The 18,367-nt window shown below is 45.8% G+C and overlaps 1 protein-coding gene across 7 annotated transcripts in view; it reads left to right on the top strand.

The window, feature by feature from the left end:
* Positions 1 to 13,790, top strand: part of MINK1 (misshapen like kinase 1) — a 112,776-nt gene extending 98,986 nt beyond the window's left edge. For 6 of the 7 annotated variants that reach the window (XM_069767451.1, XM_069767449.1, XM_069767455.1 and 3 more), the window contains 12 exons: positions 6,525 to 6,685; positions 6,763 to 6,883; positions 7,036 to 7,176; positions 10,929 to 11,040; positions 11,126 to 11,296; positions 11,374 to 11,517; positions 11,601 to 11,735; positions 11,819 to 11,919; positions 12,005 to 12,154; positions 12,249 to 12,408; positions 12,517 to 12,656; positions 12,748 to 13,790. In XM_069767451.1, the coding sequence (XP_069623552.1) occupies positions 6,525 to 6,685; positions 6,763 to 6,883; positions 7,036 to 7,176; positions 10,929 to 11,040; positions 11,126 to 11,296; positions 11,374 to 11,517; positions 11,601 to 11,735; positions 11,819 to 11,919; positions 12,005 to 12,154; positions 12,249 to 12,408; positions 12,517 to 12,656; positions 12,748 to 12,831 (1,620 nt within the window). In that variant the 3' untranslated portion in view covers positions 12,832 to 13,790. The remainder of the gene's footprint in view (positions 1 to 6,524; positions 6,686 to 6,762; positions 6,884 to 7,035; positions 7,177 to 10,928; positions 11,041 to 11,125; positions 11,297 to 11,373; positions 11,518 to 11,600; positions 11,736 to 11,818; positions 11,920 to 12,004; positions 12,155 to 12,248; positions 12,409 to 12,516; positions 12,657 to 12,747) is intronic. The other variant, XM_069767450.1, reaches the window with a different exon arrangement.
* The last annotated feature ends 4,577 nt before the right edge of the window (positions 13,791 to 18,367 follow it).

Below are 18,367 nucleotides of genomic sequence, written 5' to 3'. Positions count from 1 at the left end.
TGCGGATGTACATTACCTGGTGTATATGAATGTTAGGGTGTAGTATGTGAATGTACATTACCTGGTGTGTATATGAATGTCAGGGTGTAGTGTACGGATGTACATTACCTGGTGTGTATATGAATGTCAGTGTAGTGTGCGGATGTACATTACCTGGTGTGTATATGAATGTCAGGGTGTAGTGTGCGGATGTACATTACCTGGTGTGTATATGAATGTCAGGGTGTAGTGTGCGGATGTACATTACCTGGTGTGTATATGAATGTCAGGGTGTAGTGTGCGGATGTACATTACCTGGTGTGTATGAATGTCAGGGTGTAGTGTACGGATGTACATTACCTAGTGTGTATATGAATGTTAGGGTGTAGTGTGCGGATGTACATTACCTGGTGTATATGAATGTCAGTGTAGTGTGCGGATGTACATTACCTGGTGTATATGAATGTTAGGGTGTAGTATGTGAATGTACATTACCTGGTGTGTATGAATGTTAGGGTGTAGTATGTGAATGTACATTACCTGGTGTGTATATGAATGTCAGGGTGTAGTGTACGGATGTACATTACCTGGTGTGTATATGAATGTCAGTGTAGTGTGCGGATGTACATTACCTGGTGTGTATATGAATGTCAGGGTGTAGTGTGCGGATGTACATTACCTGGTGTGTATATGAATGTCAGGGTGTAGTGTGCGGATGTACATTACCTGGTGTGTATGAATGTCAGGGTGTAGTGTACGGATGTACATTACCTAGTGTGTATATGAATGTTAGGGTGTAGTGTGCGGATGTACATTACCTGGTGTATATGAATGTCAGTGTAGTGTGCGGATGTACATTACCTGGTGTATATGAATGTTAGGGTGTAGTATGTGAATGTACATTACCTGGTGTGTATGAATGTTAGGGTGTAGTATGTGAATGTACATTACCTGGTGTGTATATGAATGTCAGGGTGTAGTGTACGGATGTACATTACCTGGTGTATATGAATGTTAGGGTGTAGTATGTGAATGTACATTACCTGGTGTGTATATGAATGTCAGGGTGTAGTGTACGGATGTACATTACCTGGTGTGTATATGAATGTCAGTGTAGTGTGCGGATGTACATTACCTGGTGTGTATATGAATGTCAGGGTGTAGTGTGCGGATGTACATTACCTGGTGTGTATGAATGTTAGGGTGTAGTATGTGAATGTACATTACCTGGTGTGTATATGAATGTCAGGGTGTAGTGTACGGATGTACATTACCTGGTGTGTATATGAATGTCAGTGTAGTGTGCGGATGTACATTACCTGGTGTGTATATGAATGTCAGGGTGTAGTGTGCGGATGTACATTACCTGGAGTGTATGAATGTCAGGGTGTAGTGTGCGGATGTACATTACCTGGTGTGTATATGAATGTCAGGGTGTAGTGTGCGGATGTACATTACCTGGAGTGTATGAATGTCAGGGTGTAGTGTGCGGATGTACATTACCTGGTGTGTATGAATGTCAGGGTGTAGTGTACGGATGTACATTACCTAGTGTGTATATGAATGTTAGGGTGTAGTGTGCGGATGTACATTACCTGGTGTATATGAATGTCAGGGTGTAGTGTGCGGATGTACATTACCTGGTGTGTATGAATGTCAGGGTGTAGTGTGCGGATGTACATTACCTGGTGTATATGAATGTCAGGGTGTAGTGTACGGATGTACATTACCTGGTGTGTATATGAATGTCAGGGTGTAGTGTGCGGATGTACATTACCTGGTGTGTATGAATGTCAGGGTGTAGTGTGCGGATGTACATTACCTGGTGTGTATATGAATGTCAGGGTGTAGTGTGCGGATGTACATTACCTGGTGTGTATATGAATGTCAGGGTGTAGTGTGCGGATGTACATTACCTGGTGTGTATGAATGTCAGGGTGTAGTGTGCGGATGTACATTACCTGGTGTGTATATGAATGTCAGGGTGTAGTGTGCGGATGTACATTACCTGGTGTGTATATGAATGTCAGGGTGTAGTGTGCGGATGTACATTACCTGGTGTGTATGAATGTCAGGGTGTAGTGTGCGGATGTATATTACCTGGTGTGTATGAGTGTCAGGGTGTAGTGTACGGATGTACATTACCTGGTGTGTATATGAATGTCAGGGTGTAGTGTGCGGATGTACATTACCTGGTGTGTATATGAATGTCAGGGTGTAGTGTACGGATGTACATTACCTGGTGTGTATGAATGTTAGGGTGTAGTATGTGAATGTACATTACCTGGTGTGTATATGAATGTCAGGGTGTAGTGTGCGGATGTACATTACCTGGTGTATATGAATGTCAGGGTGTAGTATGTGAATGTACATTACCTGGTGTGTATATGAATGTCAGGGTGTAGTGTACGGATGTACATTACCTGGTGTGTATATGAATGTCAGGGTGTAGTGTGCGGATGTACATTACCTGGTGTGTATGAATGTCAGGGTGTAGTGTACGGATGTACATTACCTGGTGTATATGAATGTCAGGGTGTAGTATGTGAATGTACATTACCTGGTGTGTATATGAATGTCAGGGTGTAGTGTGCGGATGTACATTACCTGGTGTGTATATGAATGTCAGGGTGTAGTGTGCGGATGTACATTACCTGGTGTGTATGAATGTCAGGGTGTAGTGTACGGATGTACATTACCTGGTGTATATGAATGTCAGGGTGTAGTATGTGAATGTACATTACCTGGTGTGTATATGAATGTCAGGGTGTAGTGTGCGGATGTACATTACCTGGTGTGTATATGAATGTCAGGGTGTAGTGTGCGGATGTACATTACCTGGTGTGTATGAATGTCAGGGTGTAGTGTACGGATGTACATTACCTGGTGTATATGAATGTCAGGGTGTAGTATGTGAATGTACATTACCTGGTGTATATGAATGTCAGGGTGTAGTGTACGGATGTACATTACCTGGTGTGTATGAGTGTCAGGGTGTAGTGTACGGATGTACATTACCTGGTGTGTATATGAATGTCAGGGTGTAGTGTGCGGATGTACATTACCTGGTGTGTATATGAATGTCAGGGTGTAGTGTGCGGATGTACATTACCTGGTGTGTATATGAATGTCAGGGTGTAGTGTGCGGATGTACATTACCTGGTGTATATGAATGTCAGGGTGTAGTGTGCGGATGTACATTACCTGGTGTATATGAATGTCAGGGTGTAGTGTACGGATGTACATTACCTGGTGTGTATGAATGTCAGGGTGTAGTGTACGGATGTACATTACCTGGTGTGTATATGAATGTCAGGGTGTAGTGTACGGATGTACATTACCTGGAGTGTATGAATGTTAGGTTATAGTATGCGGATGTACATTGCCTGGTGTGTATGAATGTCAGGGTGTAGTGTACGGATGTACATTACCTGGTGTGTGTATATGAATGTCAGGGTGTAGTGTGCGGATATACATTACCTGGTGTGTATATGAATGTCAGGGTGTAGTGTGCGGATGTATATTACCTGGTGTGTATATGAATGTCAGGGTGTAGTATGCGGATGTACATTACCTGGTGTATATGAATGTCAGGGTGTAGTGTGTGGCTGTACATTACCTGGTGTATATGAATGTCAGGGTGTAGTGTGCGGATGTACATTACCTGGTGTGTATATGAATGTTAGGGTGTAGTGTACGGATGTACATTACCTGGTGTGTATATGAATGTCAGGGTGTAGTGTGCGGATGTATATTACCTGGTGTGTATATGAATGTCAGGGTGTAGTGTGCGGATGTACATTACCTGGTGTGTATATGAATGTCAGGGTGTAGTGTGCGGATGTACATTACCTGGTGTGTATATGAATGTTAGGGTGTAGTATGCGGATGTACATTACCTGGTGTGTCTGCATGTCAGGGTGTAGTGTGCGGATGTACATTACATGGTATGTATGAATGTCAGGGTGTAGTATGTGAATGTACATTACCTGGTGTGTATATGAATGTCAGGGTGTAGTGTGCGGATGTACATTACCTGGTGTGTATATGAATGTCAGGGTGTAGTGTGCGGATGTACATTACCTGGTGTATATGAATGTCAGGGTGTAGTGTACGGATGTACATTACCTGGTGTATATGAATGTCAGGGTGTAGTGTACGGATGTACATTACCTAGTGTATATGAATGTCAGGGTGTAGTGTACGGATGTACATTACCTGGTGTGTCTGCATGTCAGGGTGTAGTGTACGGATGTACATTACCTGGTGTGTCTGCATGTCAGGGTGTAGTGTGTGGCTGTACATTACCTGGTGTGTATGAATGTCAGGATGTAGTGTACGGATGTACATTATCTGGTGTATATGAATGTCAGGATGTAGTGTGCGGATGTACATTATCTGGTGTGTATATGAATGTTAGGGTGTAGTGTGCGGATGTACATTACCTGGTGTGTATGCATGTCAGGGTGTAGTGTACGGATGTACATTACCTGGTGTGTCTGCATGTCAGGGTGTAGTGTACGGATGTACATTACCTGGTGTGTCTGCATGTCAGGGTGTAGTGTGTGGCTGTACATTACCTGGTGTGTATGAATGTCAGGATGTAGTGTACGGATGTACATTATCTGGTGTATATGAATGTCAGGATGTAGTGTGCGGATGTACATTATCTGGTGTGTATATGAATGTTAGGGTGTAGTGTGCGGATGTACATTACCTGGTGTGTATATGAATGTCAGGGTGTAGTGTACGGATGTACATTACCTGGTGTGTATATGAATGTTAGGGTGTAGTGTGCGGATGTACATTACCTGGTGTGTATATGAATGTCAGGGTGTAGTGTGCGGATGTACATTACCTGGTGTGTCTGCATGTCATGGTGTAGTGTGCGGATGTACATTATCTGGTGTGTATATGAATGTTAGGGTGTAGTGTGCGGATGTACAATACTTGGTGTATATGAATGTCAGGGTGTAGTGTGCGGATGTACATTACCTGGTGTGTATATGAATGTTAGGGTGTAGTGTACGGATGTACATTACCTGGTGTGTCTGCATGTCAGGGTGTAGTGTGCGGATGTACATTACATGGTATGTATGAATGTCAGGGTGTAGTGTACGGATGTACATTACCTGGTGTATATGAATGTCAGGGTGTAGTGTGCGGATGTACATTACATGGTATGTATGAATGTCAGGGTGTAGTGTACGGATGTACATTACCTGGTGTGTCTGCATGTCAGGGTGTAGTGTAATGATGTACATTACCTGGTGTATATGAATGTCAGGGTGTAGTGTGCGGATGTACATTACTTGGTGTGTATGCATGTCAGGGTGTAGTATGCGGATGTACATTACCTGGTGTATATGAATGTCAGGGTGTAGTGTGCGGATGTACATTACATGGTATGTATGAATGTCATGGTGTAGTGTGCGGATGTACATTACCTGGTGTATATGAATGTCAGGGTGTAGTGTGCGGATGTACATTACTTGGTGTGTATGCATGTCAGGGTGTAGTATGCGGATGTACATTACCTGGTGTGTATGCATGTCAGGGTGTAGTGTAATGATGTACATTACCTGGTGTATATGAATGTCAGGGTGTAGTGTGCGGATGTACATTACTTGGTGTGTATGCATGTCAGGGTGTAGTATGCGGATGTACATTACCCGGTGTATATGAATGTCAGGGTGTAGTATGCGGATGTACATTACCTGGTGTGTATATGAATGTCAGGGTGTAGTATGCGGATGTACATTACCTGGTGTGTATGCATGTCAGGGTGTAGTGTAATGATGTACATTATCTGGTGTGTATGCATGTCAGGGTGTAGTATGCGGATGTACATTACCTGGTGTGTATGCATGTCAGGGTGTAGTGTAATGATGTACATTATCTGGTGTGTATGCATGTCAGGGTGTAGTATGCGGATGTACATTACCTGGTGTGTATGCATGTCAGGGTGTAGTGTAATGATGTACATTATCTGGTGTGTATGCATGTCAGGGTGTAGTATGCGGATGTACATTACCTGGTGTGTATGCATGTCAGGGTGTAGTGTAATGATGTACATTATCTGGTGTGTATGCATGTCAGGGTGTAGTATGCGGATGTACATTACCTGGTGTGTATGCATGTCAGGGTGTAGTGTGCCGCTGTCTGTTACGGGATTGAGAATATTGTAGTCTCACTTTACATTACTGTTGTGAGCCTGTCTCATGTGGTGCTGTATATTTAGTATTTATATTGCTGTATATTGTGCGGCTGTGCACTATTGTGTGTGTTCGATGTCATGATGTACTGTATAAAACATGTGTGTGCTGGTTGGGCATGCACAACGTAGCATGTAACTGGACTTCTGGTGTGTGTCATGTTGTGGTGGCTGCTGGACATTTCCTAGCTCTTGTATGTGTTGAAGGTGTAGCTCATGCTCCTTCCTTCCCTCACCCTATAAACCACATATAAACAAGTACATGTTCTCAATGGATATTTTATTATCCCCTTAAAAAAATAACCAAATCTCCTGCATTGGTCTTCTCCAGGACCACTTATTAGTGAAGGACCGCCCAGAAGATGTCCCAAAACCCCCGAAAAAGGCTTTGGACTACTCTTCCTCCAGTGATGAGATGGACAGCAGTGACGAGGATGATGATGATGGTGATCAAGAAAGACAGGAACAAAGCAGAGACAATTCATCATCCAGGTAGTTACACGCTACATAAATTTAGACCTGGGAATCCTCCGAATTCTCTGTATTCATTTATGTTTTCTTCCCTTCAGTCGAAATGGTCGTGACGCAGATACAGACAGCGTGAGCACCATGGTGGTCCACGACGTGGAAGAGCTGGTGGGGAGCACATCTGACAGCTCCTATGGAGATGGCACCATGATTGTGCAAAGGGTGAGGGGGAGGGTGATCGGAAAAAAATTGGAAGGTCAAACATAAAGGTGTCAGCACAGATTGTGGTCCCGTCTTCAAGTCTTCCCGATTTCATCCTTATTTGGAGGACATGTGAGCAAAAAAAACATCCATCACTCTTTTCTTCCGCTCAGACGCCAGAAGAGGAACGTAATCTGCTGCACGCAGATAGCAACGGATACACAAACCTGCCAGATGTGGTGCAACCAAGCCACTCGCCCACTGAGCCCAAAGGGCCCGGCTCTTCGCCCAACAAAGAGGGTGTCGGAACAGATGTGAGTAATGTGAGGGCAACAGGCGATCACTGTTGGGTATCTCTGGTTGGAGACATTTAGATATGTGTTGTAGAGCATGGAATAGATAAGGTGTTCAGAGAAGGATCTTGATAGCTGAATGTTTTGTTGAGTAATAAGAAGTCATCAGGAGATTGAACTATTAGTAAGGAAGATGTCTGGAGATGAAACCGAGTAATGATTCGGAAAGATGTTTGGAGATGGGACTTGGTTGATTAGTGAGAAGGTAAGATGTTTGGAGATGGGACTTGGTTGATTAGTGAGAAGGTAAGATGTTTGGAGATGGGACTTGGTTGATTAGTGAGAAGGTAAGATGTTTGTAAATGGGACTTGGTTGATTAGTGAGAAGGTAAGATGTTTGGAGATGAGACTTGGTTGATTAGTGAGAAGGTAAGATGTTTGGAGATGGGACTTGGTTGATTAGTGAGAAGGTAAGATGTTTGGAGATGGGACTTGGTTGATTAGTGAGAAGGTAAGATGTTTGGAGATGGGACTTGGTTGATTAGTGAGAAGGTAAGATGTTTGGAGATGAGACTTGGTTGATTAGTGAGAAGGTAAGATGTTTGGAGATGGGACATGGTTGATTAGTGAGAAGGTAAGATGTTTGGAGATGGGACGTTGTTGATTAGTGAGAAGGTAAGATGTTTGGAGAAGGGACGATAATATTGGCAAGGGAAGATGTGTCTTTATGGTTAGAATTTGGGAAAGAAAGACTTGGAGATGGGACTCGTTGGTTGAGTACTGAGAAGAGAAGATATTGAAGATGGGACTTGGTTGAGTATTGAGAAGGATTGACGTTTGATGGGATTTGTTGCTTGTATATTGAGAAGGGAAGACTTTTGGTGATGAGACTTTGTTGAGTTGTGAGAATACTTGAAAGATGGAACTTGTTGCTTGACTAATAAAAAAGGAAGTCATCAGGAGATTGAACTACAACCCCTGGCAAAAATTATGGAATCACCGGCCTTAGAGGATGTTTATTCAGTTGTTTAATTTTGTAGAAAAAAAGCAGATCACAGACATGGCACAAAACTAAAGTAATTTCAAATGGCAATTTTCTGGCTTTAAGAAACACTAAAAGGAATCAAGAGCAAAAAATGTGGTAGTCAGTAATGGTTACTTTTTTTAACCAAGCATAAGGAAAAAATTATGGAATCACTCAATTCTGATGAAAAAATTATGGAATCACCCGGTAAATTTTCATTCCCAAAACTAACACCTGCATCATATTAGATCTGCTCGTTAGTCTGCATCTAAAAAGGAGTGATCGCACCTTGGAGAGCTGGTGCACCAAGTGGACTGACATGAATCATGGCTCCGACACGAGAGATGTCAATTGAAACAAAAGAAAAGAATTATCAAACTCTTAGAGGGTAAATCATCACGCAATGTTGCAAAAGATGTTGGTTGTTCACAGTCAGCTGCGTCTAAAATCTGGACCAAATACAAATAACATGGGAAGGTTGTTAAAGGCAAACATACTGGTAGACCAAGGAAGACATCAAAGCGTCAAGGCCGGAAACGTAATGTAATATGTCTCCAAAACAGGAAATACACAACAAAACAAATGAGGAAAGAATAGGAGGAAACTGGAGTCAACGTCTGTGACCGAACTGTAAGAAACCACCTAAAGGAAATGGAAATGGAATTTACATACAGAAAAGCTAAACGAAAGCCATCATTAACACCTAAACAGAAAAAACAAGGTTACAATGGGCTAAGGAAAAGCAATCGTGGACTGTGGATGACTGGATGAAAATCATATTCAGTGATGAATAGAGAATCTGCATTGGGCAAGGTGATGATGCTGGAACTTTTGTTTGGTGCCGGTCCAATGAGATTTATAAAGATGACTGCCTGAAGAGAACATGCAGATTTCCACAGTCATTGATGATATAGGGCTGCATGTCAGGTAAAGGGACTGGGGAGATGGCTGTCATTACATCTTCAATAAATGCACAAGTTCATGTTGATATTTTGGACACTTTTATTGTCCCATCAATTGAAAGGATGTTTGGGGATGATGAAATCATTTTTCAAGATGATAATGAATCCTGCCATAGAGCAAAAACTGTGACAATATTCCTTGAAAAAAGACACGTAAGGTCAGTGTCATGGCTGCAAATAGTCTGGAGCTCAATCCAATTGAAAATCTTTGGTGGAAGTTGTAGAAATGGTCCCTGACAAGAATCCAACCTGCAAAGCTGATCTGGCAACAGCAACCAGAGAAAGTTGGAGCCGGATTGATGAAGAGTCCTGTTTGATGCTCATTAACTCATTGTTTGTTTTTCATGATTCCATATTTTTTTCCTCAGAATTGAGTTATTCCATAATTTTGTCCCTATGCTTGGTTACAAAAAGTAATCATTACTGACTACAACATTTTTAGTGTTTCTTAAAGCCAGAAAGTTGCCATTTGAAATGACTTTAGTTTTGTGCCATGTTTGTGATCTACTTTTTTCCACAAAATGAAACAACTGAATGAACATCCGCCAAGGCCGTTGATTCCATAATTTTTACCAGGGGATGTATTAGTAGGGAAAGGTATCTGGAGATGGAACTTGTTGGGTGAGTAACGATTAGAAAAGATGTTGGGAGATGGGGCTTGGTTGATTGAGAAGGAAAGATGTTTGGAGAATGGACTTGAGTATTGGCATGTGATTGTTACATATTGGAAAAGAAAGACTTTTGAAGATGGGACGTGTTGGTTGAGTTTTGAGAAGGAAAGACGTTTGGTGATGGGACTTGTTGGTTCGCCAGTGAATATTAAAGATGTTTGATGGGACTTGCTAGTTGTCTATTGAGAAAACATTTGGAGATGGGACTTGTTGGTTGACTATTAAAAAGTAAAGACGATAGGTGATGGGACTTGTTGATTGACCATTGAGAAGGAAAGACGTTTGGAGATGGGACTTGTTGGTTGAGTATTGAGAAGGGAAGATGTTTGGAAATGGTACTTGCTGGTTGTGTTTTGAGAAGGAAGACGTTTGGAGATGGGACTTGCCCGTTGGCCATTGAGCAGGAAAGATGTTTACTGATGAGACAACTTGGTTGACTTAAGATGGGACTTGTTGGTTGGGTATTGAGAAGGGAGGACATTTGAAGATTGCACTTGTTGGCTGATCATTGAGTAGGGAATATGTTTGCAGATGGGACTTGTTGGTTGACTATTGAGATGTGAAAAGTTAGTAGGTGCACCTCGTAGGTTGATTGAGAAGGGAAGATGTTTGGTGATGAGACTCATTGGTTGACAATTGAGAGGGAACTCATTGGTTGGGTATTGAGAAGAGAAGACCTTTAGTGATGGGACTTGTTGGTTGAGTATTGAGAAGCGACGATGTTTGAAAACTAGGCTACTTGGCTGAGTAGGGAATGTGTATAGAAAGACTAGTTGCTACAGAAGTGTAAAAAAGAAACTTCTAAGAATGGAAGTGACGTTGAGATGGGACTGGATATCAGGGAGTACAGGAATTTGGAGATATTTCACAAGAAATAGACAATAAGACTTATACAGTATTGAACATTTTGGATAGTGATATGTGGGACTAGTGGAGCAGAGCATTGCATCTAAGGCAGATGTGGTGGTAGATGGGTGAAAATGAGAGATGAGTGCAGGTCTGTTACGTGGTAAGGAGAGAATGGAAGCAAAGGAGACCAGAGAAGACAACTGAGATTCATATGATGAGAAGGTGATTTACCTTTACAGGAAGTCAATGTTTTTCCCTTCTTTTTAGTATCAGTCCCGCGGGTTGGTGAAAGCTCCTCCGAAAACCTCATTCACTATGTTTGTAGATCTCGGGTTATATCAGTCAACCGGCGGCACAGGCGACACCATCCCAGTGGCAGGTAGTGCAGACCACCCTTCTTTACATTGGGTTGTATCACCCATAACATTTTAAACACCTTTAATCCAAAATGTCCCCTTTTTCAGCATCCTTTGTTAGTGGAGATGCGGCCAGGTTAGAGCAACTCAAATACGAGGCTCGAAAAGGATCGGTTGTGAACGTGAATCCGACTAACACCAGGCCACACAGCGACACCCCCGAGATCAGGAAGTACAAGAAGAGGTTCAACTCCGAGATCCTGTGTGCCGCACTGTGGGGTGAGCGGAGACCACGAAAGCTTCAGGAATGTTTTTGATGGTCTCCACCACATCTCATGTATCGTGTCCTGTACTAGGGGTGAACCTGTTGGTCGGTACTGAGAACGGACTGATGCTTCTGGACCGCAGTGGTCAAGGGAAGGTTTACAGTCTGATCACCCGGCGGAGATTCCAGCAGATGGACGTTCTAGAGGGACTCAACCTCCTCATTACCATCAGTGGTGGGTGGACACCTTCTATTCAAGCTATGAGGTCCATCCTCCCAGTATTTTTCATAATTTTTGGCATTGCCCCTGTGTCCCAGGTAAGAGGAACAAGCTGCGAGTCTACTATCTCTCATGGCTCCGAAACAAGATCCTCCACAATGATCCTGAAGTGGAGAAGAAGCAGGGCTGGAGCACGGTGGGAGACATGGAGGGATGTGTCCACTATCGAGTTGGTAAGAACACCTCCTTTCTTTACTACCGCAAAATTTCCAATCCATGAGGTGCGTCTCATCCCATCCCCCTTACTTTTTTGCAGTCAAGTACGAACGGATCAAGTTTCTGGTGATCGCCTTGAAGAACTCTGTAGAAGTTTACGCCTGGGCCCCCAAACCGTACCACAAGTTCATGGCTTTCAAGGTAAATGACAAGGGTGGTGTCGACTTTACGAATCTGATTACCGATAGTCTTGCTTTCCGTTTCTGACCCCTCCATCTATATCCAGTCCTTCACAGACCTCCCCCACCGACCACAACTGGTGGATCTCACGGTGGAAGAGGGGCAGAGGTTAAAGGTCATCTACGGTTCTTCATCTGGTTTCCATGCAGTCGACGTCGACTCGGGAAACAACTACGACATCTACATTCCCGTCCACGTGAGTCTCCATTTCACATCTTCTCAGCCGGAAACTGACGGATGGAGATTTTTAATTTTTTTTCCCTTACTTAACCCTTTCTTTGTGCACTTAGATTCAGAGCCAGATTAACCCCCACGCCATCATTTTCCTGCCAAACACAGACGGGATGGAGATGCTGCTGTGCTACGAGGACGAGGGGGTCTACGTCAACACGTACGGGAGGATTATCAAAGACGTGGTGCTGCAGTGGGGCGAGATGCCCACCTCTGTGGGTGAGTTGGGACACAAAATAAGTTTTGGTGAACGTTCCCCCTTTTAACAAGTGAGAGTATCTAAGGCAGTATCTCACAGTTCCTAATTTTCGTCCGCTTCTCCTCCAGCGTACATCTGCTCCAACCAGATCATGGGGTGGGGAGAGAAAGCCATCGAGATCCGCTCCGTGGAGACCGGCCACCTGGACGGGGTCTTCATGCACAAGAGAGCTCAGCGACTAAAGTTCCTGTGTGAGCGTAACGATAAGGTAAGGTGGACGTTGCATCCGTATATCGGCGCACCCTGTGTTTGGCGGCCCACCTGGCGGTAACGCTTCTCCCCTTCGGCTTCTCTTTCAGGTATTCTTCGCCTCGGTGCGCTCCGGCGGGAGCAGTCAGGTCTACTTCATGACTCTGAACCGCAGCTGCATAATGAACTGGTAAAGGAAAAGTGACGACGGGGAACACAGAGAGTCCGCTCCCGACCCCCTCCCCCACACACTGGATACCCCTCCCCCACTCTGACTCATTCCCTTTAAGACCCCCACCCTCTTCCCCGGCACTAATTACTCCACCTTGTTTGCTTTTATCTGCATTTTAATTTATTGGGAGGCTCCAACCCTGGAGTAACAGTATATATACATATATATTCGGGGCGGTGACGTGGGGACGGGTGTGATAAGGGTCCCCAGGTTTATTTTACATGTGTTTGGTTTACTAATGGAGAAAAGACGGCGAAGAGCACAGTGGCTCCCCCCCCTGAGGGGACGCTAATACTACGAGAGTGTCATGTACCCCCTATGATGACCCCACATATCCCGCCTGGTGGCGATCAGGTCTGTTCTGTGATCTTGTTTTCTAAGAAGAACCATCCATTTCTATAAAAGAAGCACTTTACCCCAGAATCTATAACCCAAAGTCATCCATCCATACTGCTGTACTCTGGTCACATCCAGAGCTGCGCTCACAGCGCTGCCGCATACCCAGCCAGACTGCAGAAGCTGGAGGAAAACTGCTGTGACGGAGGTCGAGAACCATCAGCTGAATTGTGAGCGCAGCTCTGGATGTTACTGGAGGACGCTGAGTGTTGCAGATTTTCCACTGCCCATGTGACGTCCATCTTCCCTCGCCGCCAGCACAAACCCACAACACTAATTTCTCTATGGATGGAATATAATAACTATCCCCCTCACAACTCGTGGTGCGTCCATAGTGGGACGTTGCTAACTTGGCCCTGAATGTACCCGCACGTACCCACTGCTCCTGTAGCCGGTGTGCAGGATCGGAGATGGAGTTCTCTGGGCAGAAATAGTTTCATCAGTCTGAGCCCCCGACGGGGTAAATCCCCAAACACATTAGATGGAGAGCAGTGAACCACATGGTTTTGGATGTGTAGCCTGTTCTCGCCTCCCGGACATATGGGATCGGACCATCTGACAATGACAAGACAACCTCTCCAGGACACTGAATGATCTCAGACGAACAAATCGGCCAAAGAGTCATTCATGATGGCGTCTGTGGTCAGTCCTCAGATTCATTAAGGAAGGCGTCTGTGATCAGCTTGCAGAGTCATTCACGATGGCATCTGTGGTAAGCTTGCAGATTCATTCCTCTTCCGTCTGCCCTCTTCTCCACACTTTCCACCTAAACTTCCTACTCCATTCTATACTTTACAATCTCTGCTCTAGCACCTTCCCTCCCTCTCCTCCCACCTTCCCTCCCTCTCCTCCCACCTTCCCTCCCTCTCCTCCCACCTTCCCTCCCCCTCCTGCCACCTTCCATCCCCCTCCTTCCACCTTCCCTCCCTCTCCTCCCACCTTCCCACCCGCTCCTCCCACCTTCCCTCCCTCTCCTCCCACCTTCCCTCCCTCTCCTCCCACTTTCCCACCCGCTCCTCCCACCTTCCCTCCCTCTCCTCCCACCTTCCCTTCCTCTCCCACCTTCCCTCCCTCTCCTCCCACTTTCCCACCCGCTCCTCCCACCTTCCCTCCCTCTCCTCCCACCTTCCCTCCCCCTCCTGCCACCTTCCATCCCCCTCCTTCCACCTTCCCTCCCTCTCCTCCCACCTTCCCTCCCGCTCCTCCCACCTTCCCTCCCTCTCCTCCCACCTTCCCTCCCTCTCCTCCCACTTTCCCACCCGCTCCTCCCACCTTCCCTCCCTCTCCTCCCACCTTCCCTTCCTCTCCCACCTTCCCTCCCGCTCCTCCCACCTTCCCTCCCTGTCCTCCCCCTTCCATCCCTGTCCTCCCCCCTTCCATCCCTGTCTTCCCCCCTTCCATCCCTGTCCTCCCCCCTTCCATCCCTCTCCTCCCACCTTCCCTCCCTGTCCTCCCCCCTCCATCCCTGTCCTCCCCCCTGCCCTCCCCCCTTCCATCCCTGTCCTCCCCCCTTCCATCCCTCTCCTTCCCTCCCTCTCCTCTCACCTTCCCTCCCTCTCCTCCCACCTTCCCTCCCTGTCCTCCCCCCTCCATCCCTGCCCTCCCCCCTTCCATCCCTGTCCTCCCCCCTTCCATCCCTCTCCTTCCCTCCCTCTCCTCTCACCTTCCCTCACTCTCCTCTCACCTTCCCTCCCTCTCCTCCCACCTTCCCTCCCACGCTCTCTCCCCTCCCGCTCTCTTCCCGCGCTCACTCCCCTCCCGCGCTCACTCCCCTCCCGCTCTCTCTCCTCCCTCTCTCTCCTCCCGCTCTCTCCTCCCGCTCTCTCTCCTCCCACGCGCTCTCCCCTCCTGCGCTCTCACTCCCCTCCCGCGCTCTCTCTCCTCCCGCGCTCTCTCTCCTCCCGCGCTCTCTCTTCCCGCGCTCTCTCTTCCCGCGCTCTTTCTCCTTTCACGCTATCTCTCATCCTGCTCTCTCTACCCTCCCGCGCTCTGTCCCTTCCCACGCTCTTGCTCCCCTCCTGCGCTCTCTCCCTTCCCGCTCTCTCTCCTCTCGCTCTCTCTCCTCACGCTCTCTCTCCCCTCCCGCTATCTCTCCTCCTGCTCTCTCCTCCCTCGCTCTCCTTTCGCGCTCTCCTTTCCCGCTATCTCTCCTCCCGCTCTCTCTCCTTTCCCGCTATCTCCCCTCCCGCTCTCTCTCCCCTCCCGTGCGCTCTTCCTTCCCGCACGCTGTTCCTTCCTGCGCTCTCTCCCCTCCCGCTCGCTCTTCTTTCCCGTGCACTCTTCCTTCCCGCTCGCTCTTCTTTCCCGTGCACTCTTCCTTCCCGCGCGCTCTTCCTTCCCGCGTGCTCTTCCTTCCCGCGCGGTCTTCCTTCCCGCGTGCTCTTCCTTCCCACGCGCTCTTCCTTCCCGCGCGCTCTCTCTCCTCTCCCAAGCGCTCTTCCTTCCCGCGCGCTCTTCCTTCCCGCACGCTCTTCCCTTCGCTGTACACTTGCCAACATCCACTTCCTGCCCTATTCTACTCTTACTGCCCTAAACCCTATTTCTAGGTGGTGACTTCACGGCGGATTTTGTTGCGATCTGAACATCCTTTGATCTGAACGGCGGTGGTTCCATATGATTGGGACACTGGCAACAAGTGAACCTGCCCCAGAGAACAGAAGGCGCCCACCATCATGGCTGCCTCTCCCAGGTCCAGGGGTGCGGGCTGCCGCTTGTCGGGATCGGAGGTACCTCATAGTGAGGAGGTTTATATCACAGCCGCTGCCATACCAAAAACATTACTAAGTGAGCCCAGATCTTACCCCCAGACACCCCCACTGTGTAAGCCCCCCACATCTAGAATGAGACAATCCAGGCTGAGGATCGGCATTTGCTATTTTTGTAAACTCGAGAGAAGAATTATAAGGAGGCGGAAAAATATTTTATGTAGCAAATTGTATAAAGGTGAAATTTGAAAAAAAAAAAAAAAAAAAAGATGAAATTGGTTCTATGTTATTGATCTTAAATAAAGTTATCTCTGCTAGTATCTGCCTGCGTGTCAGTCTTCACTGCACATCTGGTGTTCCGCTCGTGAACCAGGTGGCTCAGGATGAACCCTCGTTCTACAGTGTTTCTAGTGGCAACTGGACGTGCGCCAATACTTATGCACAGACCACTTTTTGTATTTTGGGGTTTATTTTTATTTGGGGGGGGGGACAAGGCCACCCTTCCAAAAAAGTGGGTGAAGTAGAAGAGTTTCCAAACATATTTTCATCATCAACTGACCTTTGTCCTAGCAAAGTAGGCAGCTGGAGGGTGCGCAAACTTTCCCACAGGCCGTATCATATGTTTAATTCTAATTTAAAGCAGTGTCAATGAGACAATTGAATGGAAGTGGAAGGGTGCACAAACTTTTGCATATAACCTGTTGCTGAGTTTAAGAAGATTGATGATACACAGGTCACCTTCACTACTTTATTTTTGGGGTTGGATTTAGGGGGCCTAATGAGATGATTTATCAATCCCTATAGTAATACTAGATGGGTGCACAAACCTTTAAACCCATCACATTCTATATTTTAATATTTCTTGGGGATGAAAAGTGACACAGGAGGGGGGAAAATTATATAATTTTTTTTTCTTCATTTTGCAAGCTGTAGAGAAGAGGTAGTTATAAGGGTTAAAAGTTGACCAGCAATTTCTCATTTTTACAACACCATTTCTTTTTAGGGACCACATCTCATTTGAAGTCACTGAGGGGTCTATATGATAGAAAATAACGAAGTGTGACACCATTCTAAAAACTTCACCCCTCAAGGTGCTCAAAACCACATTCAAGCAGTTTATTAACCCTTCAGGTGTTTCACAGGAATTTTTGGAATGTTTAAAAAAAATGAACATTTAATTTTTTTTCACAAAAAATTTACTTCAGCTCCAATTTGTTTTATTTTACCAAGGGAAATGGGAGAAATTGGACCGCGAAAGTCGTGCAATTTGTCCTGAGTACGCTGATACCCAACATGTGGGGGTAAACCACTGTTTGGGCGCACAGCAGAGCTCGGAAGGGAAGGAGCGCCGTTTGACTTTTCAATGCAAAATTGACTGGAATTGAGATAGGACAACATGTCTTGTTTGCAGAGCCCCTGATGTGCCTAAACATTGAAACCCCCCACAAGTGACACCATTTTGTAAAGAAGACCCCCTAAGGAACTTATCTAGATGTGTGGTGAGCACTTTGACCCACCAAGTGCGTCACAGAAGTTTATAACGCAGAGCCGTGAAAATAAAAAAATGTTTTTCTACAAAAATTATTTTTTAGCCCCCAGTTTTGTATTTTCCCAAGGGTAACAGGAGAAAATGGACCCCAAAAGTTGTCCAATTTGTTCTGAGTACGCTGATACCCCATATGTGGGGGGGAACCACTGTTTGGACGCATGGCAGAGCTCGGAAGGGAAGGAGCGCCGTTTGGAATGCAGACTTAGATGGATTGCTCTGCAGGCAGTAGAAACCCCCCACAAGTGACCCCATATTGGAAACTAGACCCCCCAAGGAACTTATCTAGATGTGTTGTGAGAACTTTGAACCCCCAAGTGTTTTACTACAGTTAATAGCGCAGAGCCATGAAAATAAAAAATCTTTTTTTTCCACAAAAATTGTTTTTTAGCCCCCAGTTTTGTATTTTCCCAAGGGTAACAGGAGAAATTGGACCACAAAAGTTGTTGTCCAATTTGTCCTGAGTACGCTGATACCCCATATGTTAGGGTAAACCCCTGTTTGGGCGCATGGGAGAGCTCGGAAGGGAAGGAGCACTGTTTTACTTTTTCAACGCAGAATTGGCTGGAATTGAGATCGGACGCCATGTCGCGTTTGGAGAGCCCCTGATGTGCCTAAACAGTGGAAACCCCCAATTATAACTGAAACCCTAATCCAAACGCACCCCTAACCCTAATTCCAACTGTAACCCTAACCCTAGCCCTAACCCAGACACACCTCTAACCCTAATCCCAACCGTAAATGTAATCCTAACCCTAACCCTAATGGGAAAATGGAAATAAATACATTTTTTAAATTTTATTATTTTTCCCTAACTAAGGGGGTGATGAAGGGGGGTTTGATTTACTTTT

Source organism: Ranitomeya imitator, chromosome 4 (genome assembly GCF_032444005.1).
Source record: "Ranitomeya imitator isolate aRanImi1 chromosome 4, aRanImi1.pri, whole genome shotgun sequence".
Taxonomy (NCBI): Eukaryota; Metazoa; Chordata; class Amphibia; order Anura; family Dendrobatidae; genus Ranitomeya; species Ranitomeya imitator.
The sequence above is the reverse complement of the archived record's forward strand: the minus strand, read 5'-3'. Positions and strand labels throughout refer to the sequence as shown.